Here is a 10,958-nt window from a genome sequence, read left to right as displayed (position 1 = left end):
AATCATGGTAAACTATGATAAATCATGCTAGAATCAGTAAATCATACTTGAACATGGTAAATCATGGTAAACTATGGTAAATTGTGGTAAACTGTGGTAAATCATGCCAGAATCATAGTAAATCATACTTGAACATGGTAAATCATGTTATACTATAGTAAATAATGGTAAACTATGGTAAATCATGGTAAACTATGGTAAATCATGTTATACTATAGTAAATAATGGTAAACTATGGTAAACCATGGTAAACTACGGTAAATCGTGGTAAATTGTGGTAAACTATGGTAAATCATGCTAGAATCAGTAAATTTTACTTGAACATGGCAAATTGTGGTGTACTATAGTAAATCATGGTAAACTATAGTAAATTGTGGTAAATCATGGTAAACTATAGTAAATCATGGTAAACTATGGTAAATCGTGGTAAACTATTGTAAATCATGCTAGAATCATAGTAAATCATACTTGAACATGATAAATCATGGTATACTATAGTAAATAATGGTAAACTATGGTAAACTATGGTAAACTATGGTAAATCATGGTAAATCACGGTAAACTATGGTAAATCATGCTAAACTATGGTAAATCATACTAGAATCAGTAAATCATACTTGAACATGGCAAATCGTGGTATACTATAGTAAATCATGGTAAACTACGGTAAATCATGGTAAATCATGGTAAACTATGGTAAATCATGCTAGAATCAGTAAATCATACTTGAACATGGCAAATCGTGGTATACTATAGTAAATCATGGTAAACTACGGTAAATCGTGGTAAATCATGGTAAACTATGGTAAATCATGCTAGAATCAATAAATCATACTTGAACATGGCAAATCGTGGTATACTATAGTAAATCATGGTAAACTACGGTAAATCGTGGTAAATCATGGTAAACTATGCTAAATCATGCTAGAATCAGTAAATCATACTTGAACATGGTAGATCATGGTATTCTATAGTAAATCATGGTAAACTATGTTAAATCTATCTATCTATCTATCTATCTATCTATCTATCTATCTATCTATCTATCTATCTATCTATCTATCTATCTGTCTGTCCTAATAATATGCTAATATCATGCTAGCAACATGCTAGTCATGCTAGTCGCAATGCTAGTCATGCTAGAAACATGCTAGCAACATGCTAATCATGATAGAAACATGCTAGCAACATGCTAGTCGAATGCTAGTCATGCTAGAAACATGCTAGCAACATGCTAGCAACATGCTAATCATGCTAGAAACATGCTAGCAACATGCTAATCATACTAAAATCATGCTAGCAACATGCTAGTCGCATGCTAGTCATGCTAGAAACATGGTAACAACATGTCAATCATGCTAAAATCATGCTAGCATCATGCTAATCATGTTAAACTCATGCTAGGAACATGGTAGTCGCATGCTAGTCTTGCTAGAAACATGTTAATCATGCTAGAAATATGCTAATCATGCTAGAAAAATGCTAGCGACATGCTAATCATGTTAAACTCATGCTAGGAACATGGTAGTCGCATGCTAGTCTTGCTAGAAACATGTTAATCATGCTAGAAATATGCTAATCATGCTAGAAACATGCTAGCGACATGCTAGTCGCATGATAATGATGCAAGCAACATGCTAGTCACATGCTAATCATGCTAGAAACATGGAAACAACATGCTAGTAACATGTAAACAACATGCTAGAAACACGCTAGCAACATGTTAATCATGATAAAATCATGCTAGCAACATGTAAATAATGATAGAAACATGCTAGTCGCATGCTAGTTGCATGTTAATCATGCTAGAAACATGCTGGCAACATGCTAAAACAATGCTTATCATGCTAGAAACATGCTAGCAACATGCTAGTCGCATGCTAGTCGCATGCTAGAAACATGTTAACAACATGCTAGCAACATGTTAATCATGCTAGAAACATCCTAGCAACATGGTAATCATGTTAACAACATACTAGTCACATGCTAGTAATGCTAGAAACATGCTAATCATGTTAGAAACATGCTAGTGACATGCTAGTCACGTGGTAATCATGCTAGCAACATGCTAGCAACATGCCAGTCGCATGCTAATCATGCTAGAAATATGCTAGCAACATGCTAGTATGCTAGAAACATGATAACAACATGCTAGCAACATGCTAATCATGCTAGAAACATGCTATAAACATGCTAATAATGCTAGAAACATGCTAGTTGCATGTTAATCATGCTAGAAAAATACTAGCAACATGTTAGTCATGATAACAATATGCTAGCAACATGTTATTAGCATGATAATCATGTTAGAAAAATGCTAGCAACATGCTAGTCGCATGCTAGTCATGCTAGAAACATGCTAGCAAAACATGCTAGTAATGCTAACCACATTCTAGTAACTTGCTAATCATACTATAAACATGCTAGCAACATGCTAGCAGCATGTTAATCATGCTATAAACATGCTAGAAACATGGTAGCGACATGCTAGTCATGCTAAAACATGCTATTCGCATGTTAATCATGTTAGAAACATGCTAGAAACTTGCTAGTCATACTACAAACATGGTAGCGACATTCTAGTCATGCTAACAACATGCTAGTAACTTGCTAATAATGCTAGAAACGTGTTAGTCACATGCATTCTTTCTGTCAAACTAATCTATCATTCTTTCATTTGAGCTAATCTATATCATTCTTTCTAATTAATCTATCTGTCATTCTTTATAACTAATATATCTCTCTTTCTTTCAACTAATCTATCAATCTAACTTTAAACTATAAACTTCTAACTTCTTTAAACTTCTTCAAACTTTCTGGTCAGGCTTTCTCAAGCCAACTTAAAGTTTGTCTCAACAAACGTTTTTTTTTTTTTTTTCTAGTTAATTGTTATGGTATTTGTTGGTTTATGTGTTGGATAGGATTAGGGATGTTGAATACACTCATGCAGAATATGTGCTTTAATAAACAGCCAGTATGTTAATAATAGGCATGTTAATAAGCAACTAGTTAATAGTGAGAATTGGTCTCTGAACTAAAGTGTCACCAACAGTTTTCTATCACTTGCATAGAATTGTGAAAAAAAAAAATTGTACAAAAATGTGGAGCTCATTGATCTCCTGTTGTCTATACGACAACTGCACAGGAAGTCTTACTTAAAACGTAAAACACAAAGCATGGATAATCTCAACCCTGTAATTCCCAACACAACCAATGGCATTCCCAAACCCAACCGCAGTGCAATCCAATGTGTTTTGCAATCATTTCTCATTCGAGGTGTGGCACGTTAGGTAATGAGACCAATCATCTGTGGTCAAACTGTGATATTAATAAGCGTTCCCTCGACTGGACTCGGAAGCTGTGTGATTACCTGTCACACTTCATTTGTCGATTGTAAAAACACTGCATGACTCTTTCCTGTGCACAATTTAGAGATGATCTCCTTCAGGAAGCATTGCTACGTACAACAAAGCCACTTGGTTTATTATCTTCCACTGCGGTTGGAGGATTTGGAGGAATCATCCTACTTTAATGGATTCACTGAACTGATTCACTTACTGTCACTGTATCGTTGGCCTCGTTTACGACTGCCGTTAAAGTTCATCTGGTGAGATCTGTGTGGTGTAAACGGCGTAAATCTGTGTCACCAGACCTCTGGCAGGATCTTAACAAACACCAGGTGTAAAGAAACCCAAGAAATGGTGGCGATCCCAAAATCACTCTTGATTTTCTGCTCCCTGGTTTTAAAATGTTCTGATATGAGACACCACATCTTTATTCCTAAAGCTCAAATTGGCCCACCATTATCTCTTAATTACCACAACCCAATATTGAGCCGTATTATAGGCAGATAATTAATCATGTATAATAGTGAAGTAGGATATTGTGATTGGGGCAGAAAGGTTATTTTGTGCAAACAGCGAGCTAATAGCAACTCTTCTGAGTTTCATTATTTGCACATGAATACAGTCTGAATAATGGATGAATGGCTGTGTGAAGGGCCAGCGAGTGAAGATGAAACTGTGGGGTAAATTCACTGCTCTTTATATAATTCCCCATCATGAATTCAGCTGATGTGGCTCAGATCACGATTGTAAGGCCAGGTTCATGTTTACTCATTTACAGCAATAGTTCAACCCAAAATATAAATATTCTTGTCATTTACTCATGCTTATGTTGATTCAAACTCATATGACCTTCCTTAGAAAGAGAAATGAATGTTATGTATTGAGAGTGAATGGGCACTGTAACTCATAAATATCATACTATGACTTTCATATGAAATTCATACGATACTTTTTGTGTGGAGAACAGTTTAAGTTGTTGTTCATCTTCCTTTCCAACATAAAAAACTGGAAGGTTTCATAAAGTCTTTGAACCTGTGACACTCAGTTTTCCTCTCTGCCAGTATTAAAGTGAACGGTCTAGATGAAGATCATTTACTCCTTCTCATCTTGATCCAAACCCATGCAAATTTGAAATGTATTTCCTCAGTGGAAAACAAAATAAGAAATGATTGCCATCCCATATACTGAAAATAAATGGACACTGTCAAACATTCATATGAACTCATAGAATATTGTGAGAAGAACAGATATTCATTGTTCTTCTTCTTCAATCTGAAAAGTTGCACAAAAGTCATACAATTTGTTCTTGTTTATCATCATCTTGTTGATCTGAAACCATAAAACTTTCAGTGGAAAACACAACCCAGAATAAAATGAATGTTCTTTAATTTATATTAAATAAGAATGGCACTGCTGGAGTCAAGCAAACACCGTAAAATATCATATGACTTTCATATGAGTTTAAATGATACCTTTGTGTCAGGAACAGACTACAGTCTCAATCGTTCATCTTACTTTTCAAACTGAAAATCTGGAAGGTTTGCATTTGGTTGCATTTGCATTCGAAAGTTGTGCATTGGGTTCTTGCCTGTTAATTCTTGTTAGTTTAGCTTCAGCATCATTTTTTGATGAACTTTGTCTTTAAGCCCAGGTGGATGTTGCTATATTTAAAATGTAAATTCCTAGATTTCTTGGCATCCCACGATGTTTTCTCTGATGCTTTCAGAAGATTATTTTCCACGGCAGATGTAGAAAACTCCACATGAGGATTTCAGACCAGTGACACTGATTTTTCCTCATTCAGTTCCATTAGTCTTTACATAAAAGTTCTGTCATCATTTGCTCATCCTCATTATTTCTGTCTGTAGGACAGGATCACACACAGATCCACAGAATCAGACGCTGCTGCTGTTATTGTGACTTTATGTTCCTGCCCATTGTGAACAGCTGTAATCACAGTCTAAAAAGACCGGAGGAAACTAAACAGCCTCTGGTTTCCATCTTGTCTGGCGTGCCGTGGACCGGAACATTTTAATTAGGGCCGGACTGCTCAAGCGCCACAGAAAATAAAGCACAAGTAAACCTCATCTTCCTCTCTTCTCTTCACTTTCTGTTTATGCATGAATATGAATTCTGACTGAGAGCTGTTGACTGAAAACCCTGCATGCTAACAACACAGTGCCACAGTATTTATTCATTTTTAGAGCACACGCACAATGTTTTGTTGAAATGTTCACGAGTTACAGAAGGCCATTAATGAATCTTGAATCTCTATATATTTTTTCATGTTCTCTTTGGGATTGTAAGAGAATATAAAGCAAAGCTTAATTAATTAGTATGAAAAACAGATTTTCCATTAACACAAACTGCCAAAAGCAATGCACACACGCCGCTAGTGTTTGCCGTCTGCGACTCGTTCTTGCACTGATTGGCTGGATTCGTTTGGTGCAGTTCTCAATGCACTTATTAATAATGTCAACATATTGCAAGTGCAAGTTGCATTTCATGGAAAATCAATTCAGCTGCATCATGCTCATAGCTGACCATGCAAATTCAGATGTTCAAATATTTACGAGAGACCAAGTAAATCAGATTTTAAGGTATAATTTGAAACAGTGATTCACATGGTTTATTTTCACACTGCAATACTTGACACCACAAACCCGTTACAGAACTATTTTTGCAATTTGCATGACTAAACGCTGCTGTACCAACATAAATATTAAATGCACAAACTGTCAAAACATCACAAAATGATTAGAATCCAAAGTAGGTTAGAAATGTTTTGGATTTCATGCAGAACTTTTATCCTTGTAACATCAAGACGTGTGTAATATGGAGCTCATATTAAACACTGCAGACGTCTCTGGTGTGGCAGCAGTCTGCTAAAGGCCGTCTAGTAAACAGAGACATGTTAGTAAGTGTTATGGTTCAAGAAAGTGGCAATTCAGCATATATCAGTGCACATGATGATCCTGAAGAGCACTGCATCTCCAGAAGCATTGTAGAAGAAGCACGTCCAGACTCTTTACCTTAAGAGAGGTTAGACAGCCAGGAGTTCAGCTGCTATTTTTAAACATAGTGCATTTCATAACGCAGCTCGGGTTCAGCCGAACACACCTCTGCTTGGTTTATTGACTGTAAAGTGAAAAGTGCTTTTGGTGCCTCAAGCATTAAGTGTTCCAATTGAAAAATAATTATATATGGATCAGGAGCAATGATTATTTATTTATTTATTTATATTTTTTATTGCATTATTATTATTATTATTATTGTTGTTATTATTATTATGTAAAATATTAAATATTTTACAAAGTATTTAATTGCATTATTACTATTATGACAAAAATAGTAACAATTAAAATGACATAGAAATAAACAATAAGATGAACAATGTTAAATTATTATTATTTACTATTATTATTATATAAAAAATAAAATTTATAATGAGATATACACACACACACACACACACACACACACACACACACACACATATATATATATATATATATATATATATATATATATATATATATATATATACATATATATATATTTTTTTTTTGACAGACTCACAACTGTACAAATAAAATAATCATATAATAATATTTAGTACAAAAAAAAAAAAAAAAAAAAAACACCAAAGCTAATTTAAATCTTATCATAGGCTGAAATTAATCATCTCTTATTCTTAAAATTGCTGCCCTCAAACATGGGACCGCCTTCAAAATGAGAAAGGCCTTGCTCTTTGACATCAGGTCTTCTTTGTCTCCAAAGGGATTCTTCAAAATGCACATGGAAATAAAAGTGGAGTCTGAAGCATCTCTGGACTTTAGCTTCTCGAAATAAACATAAACACGTTGTCTTCAAGTTGAGCAGATCGGTTCAGGTGACTCTGACCCAGACAGCAAGCAATTTCGGCCCAGGTCTGGCCCACATCTGGCCCACATGGATTTCATGCGGGCCAGATGTGGGCCGGATCTGGGCCAACACTATGTTGCTGTCTGGGGAAATTCATGGCCAGACTGAGTTTCCAGCTGGTTTACATTTATAACTGTGATACTGATAAGGACTTTAGGCTTTATTTTCCCCTTGAGCCACAGACATTATAAGCAGAACTACTGGAGAGGACTTCTCTTTCTAACTTTTCTCCGGCTGGGAGGGAAAGAAATCACCGAAGAAGCATGGAAGTCTTCTGAATCTATCATCTAACAGAGCTGAGCTCTCACCCTGCTGATGGGGTTTCTCAATTCATGAGTAAAACCAGGTCTGAGACACTTCTGTCTGGATGTGTATATATGGGGTAACAAAGTATTATTATTATTATTTCATTAATGAATACTTTCATCAATGATGCATTCAATTGATCACAAGTGACAGAAAACACATTTCTAATGTTACAAAAGATTTATATTTCAAATAAATGCTGCTCTTTTGAACTTTCTATTCATCTGTGAATCCTGAAAAATAAAATGTGTCACAGTTTCTACAAAAGTATTGTGCAGCACGACTGTGTTCAACATTGATAATAATCAGAAATGTTTCTTGAGCAGTAAATGATCATATTATTCTGATTTCTGAAGATCATGTGACACTGAAGACTGGAGGAATGATGCTGAAAATACAGCGGAGCATCACAGAAATAAATTACACTTTAACACAGATTCACAAAGAAAAGAGATGTTTTAAATTGTAAAAATATTTCACATTTTTATGGTATTTTGATAAATAAATGCAGCCTTGGTGAGCAGAAGAGACTTTAAAAACTTCAAAATGACTTGTATTCAATCTGGGAACTCTACATGCAGCGAGTGAAACACAAGCAGTCATGGACACCTCTAGGAGTGAAAACCATTTTAATTTCTATATGTAATAAAAGACAGGCACAATGTGTTTGCAGTAAGGCCTCCGATTATTTTGACACATTTCGAATTCCAATATATGCAATATTTCAAAGTACCTGACAACTTATTTCAGAATGCAGTGGAGTTTGGAGTTTGCTGGAGCTTCACTGGTGCTCCACAGAAACTGCTCGCTGAAGTTATTGGATTTCTGTGGAGCCGGCAGACGCTGACAGCTACAAAAAAGGCTTGTTCAGGGCAGGCATTAATTAGGCCGGGACGGAGCGGGTGGGAAAAGCTGACGCTTCGCCGCTGCTTTCTAAAACTACTCACTTTCCACTCGGTCCGAGCATCTGTCCTGACGCGGCCCTGGTGTCAGACCCAATGCTCCTCAAGATGATTTCCCTTTAACACGCGAGGACTGGATGAGTGTATCGCTCCTGATGGTGTTCAGAAATGAGGCAGAGGAGCTCTAATCAATGAAGTGATACGGCAAAAGTTGTATTATCTGTGCGTGAAACACGTGAGAGTGAATCCCTTGTGAGATGATGCTGGAACAGACGGAAGGTTTCTGCTCATGTCAATCACCGATGGTGCAGCCTCGACCTGAAACACACACACACACACACACACACACCCTTTAGAAGAGCAGAATCAGCTGCATGCACACACTTCTGTAGAACTTAAAGCCACTGCTTCACAGACAAGGTTTAAGATAGCCCAAGACTATATGCTTTTAGATGGCTTTCATTAGGCACCGATGTTCCCATCTCTTCCTATCAGCAGCCACTAAACCATTACAGCAGGTGAGTCCAAACTTTTAATGCACTGAGCTGCACTTGATTCCCCGCGGAGCGTTTCCCTGCTGCTAACGGCTCCAAATGCACCATTAAACCTGACGGAGAATTAACTTGGACAGAACTTCATTATGTCACACACGAGGCCCTGCGACTTGAAGATTTCAGGAAAACCAATATTGCTGGCTACAGAAGCGAGATGGTTCATTTAGATACATAATTAGAGTTAATCAGCCATGGAGCTGTGGAGAAACACAAACAGAAGAACGATTTTACACACAGAACGAGCAAAAGCAGTGTGTGATGCTTACAATTATGATGAATACACACACAGAAAATCTCTTTCATACTATATATATATATATATATATATATATAAATATAACCTAGAATAGTACATCAGTGATACTGAAATATTACTGTTCCAAAGCAATCATTATGACAGCTTTACACATTTGTGATGTCGAGAGCACAAATACACGGATCTACAGAGATGTAGAGCTGCTTCTAGGCAGTTGTGTATCTCAAACAGTGGGTCAAGCCGCTATCATTGGCAGGTCATGAGTCCATGCATCCCCCTCCCAGAGAATGCATGGACTGGATACCTTCAATGCAATGCAAGTCATTTTGGATGCAAGTGTGTACTAAATGCATTTATTCAATATAATGTTGTGCTTAAAAACTGCTGTATAGAGTTGGATGTTGAATACAGATAAATACCGTGTTACATCCCAGCTATAGGGTCTGAGAATAACAAATGTCTTTACACCGCATTGCTTGTGTTCTCTCTTTATTTTTCTTTTTTACTAGTCAAGTTCAATGGCAATAATCAGCACACAAATGAGAAGCGAATGGGCTTCAGGTTTGAGCCAAAAATAAAAATAAACAAAAACGGAATCGACTTTTTTCTAGAAAAATCTTACTATGCTACAAAATAAAATAAAAAATCTGAACAGGAGAAAATGAATAGTTGGAAAAAAAAATGTTACCCAACCCCTACAGCTTTTTTTTTTTTTTTTTAATTACCGGTGAAACACTGAATAAAATTTCAATAAAACAGCTTTTTTTTTCATTACACTGCACAAAATCACAGAATGAGCTTCAGACAAAAAATTTTCTGCAAATTCACATGTCTGACAAAGAGAATTAGTGAAGGAATAAACTGTAAGACTCAGCACGTTCCTCTGACCATCAACGGTGCGACTGTGGAGAGAGTGAGCAGCACCAAGTTCCTGGGTGTGCACATCACAGAGGACCTCTCCTGGACTGAAAACACAGCAGCACTGGCCAAGAAATCACAGCAGCGTCTTTACTTCCTCCGCAAACTGAGGAGAGCCAGAGCCCCAGCCCCCATCATGTGCACCTTCTACAGAGGCACCATCGAGAGATGGTCCCTCATCAGTCAGTTAAATAAAATAACTGCTCTTGAGCCCTTTGTCACTTTATTCAGACTAAATAACCTTTTTTTGCACTAAAAATCTTTTATCTGCACTGTTGTTCACTTCATTGATTTGCACTCTATCTGCCATGTGCCTTGCGCTGCTTTATTTAACTTTATTTTTATATAATTTTATTATATGTCTTTTTTTACATTCCCTTATTGTATAGCTGTATCTACATTTTATATTTGATCTAGATTTTTTAGTCTTTAATGTTAATGTTTGTCTGTATGCACCAAGGGTCTGAGAGTAACACAATTTCGATTATCTGTATGTATGTACTGTACATGTGGAAGAATTGACAATAAACAGACTTGACTTGACTTGACATGACACGCAAACACACAAATCAACACAACATCTCCACTCACAGATGAAGCAGACAGATCACAAACATCTAATCAGAAACGACTCGATTTAGTGTTGGGAGACAAAAAGACAAATGTGAGACTTTCCATTGATGTATGGTTCGTTAGGAGGACAATATTTGTTTGAGATAAAACTATTTTAAAATCTGGAATCTTTGGGAGC

The 10,958-nt window shown here is 36.3% G+C and overlaps 1 protein-coding gene across 1 annotated transcript in view; it reads right to left on the bottom strand.

Moving 5' to 3' along the window:
• Nucleotides 1-8,189: 8,189 nt before the first annotated feature.
• The window catches only part of LOC127977280 (CD276 antigen-like), a 69,310-nt gene continuing 66,541 nt past the window's right edge, over nt 8,190-10,958 (bottom strand). The window contains exon 7 of the mRNA XM_052582092.1: nt 8,190-8,797. Within this exon, the coding sequence (XP_052438052.1) occupies nt 8,772-8,797 (26 nt within the window). The 3' untranslated portion in view covers nt 8,190-8,771. The remainder of the gene's footprint in view (nt 8,798-10,958) is intronic.

This window comes from Carassius gibelio, chromosome B18, assembly GCF_023724105.1.
Source record: "Carassius gibelio isolate Cgi1373 ecotype wild population from Czech Republic chromosome B18, carGib1.2-hapl.c, whole genome shotgun sequence".
Classification (NCBI taxonomy): Eukaryota; Metazoa; Chordata; class Actinopteri; order Cypriniformes; family Cyprinidae; genus Carassius; species Carassius gibelio.
Note: the sequence above shows the minus strand (reverse complement) of the source record. Positions and strands in the feature narration are given on the sequence as shown.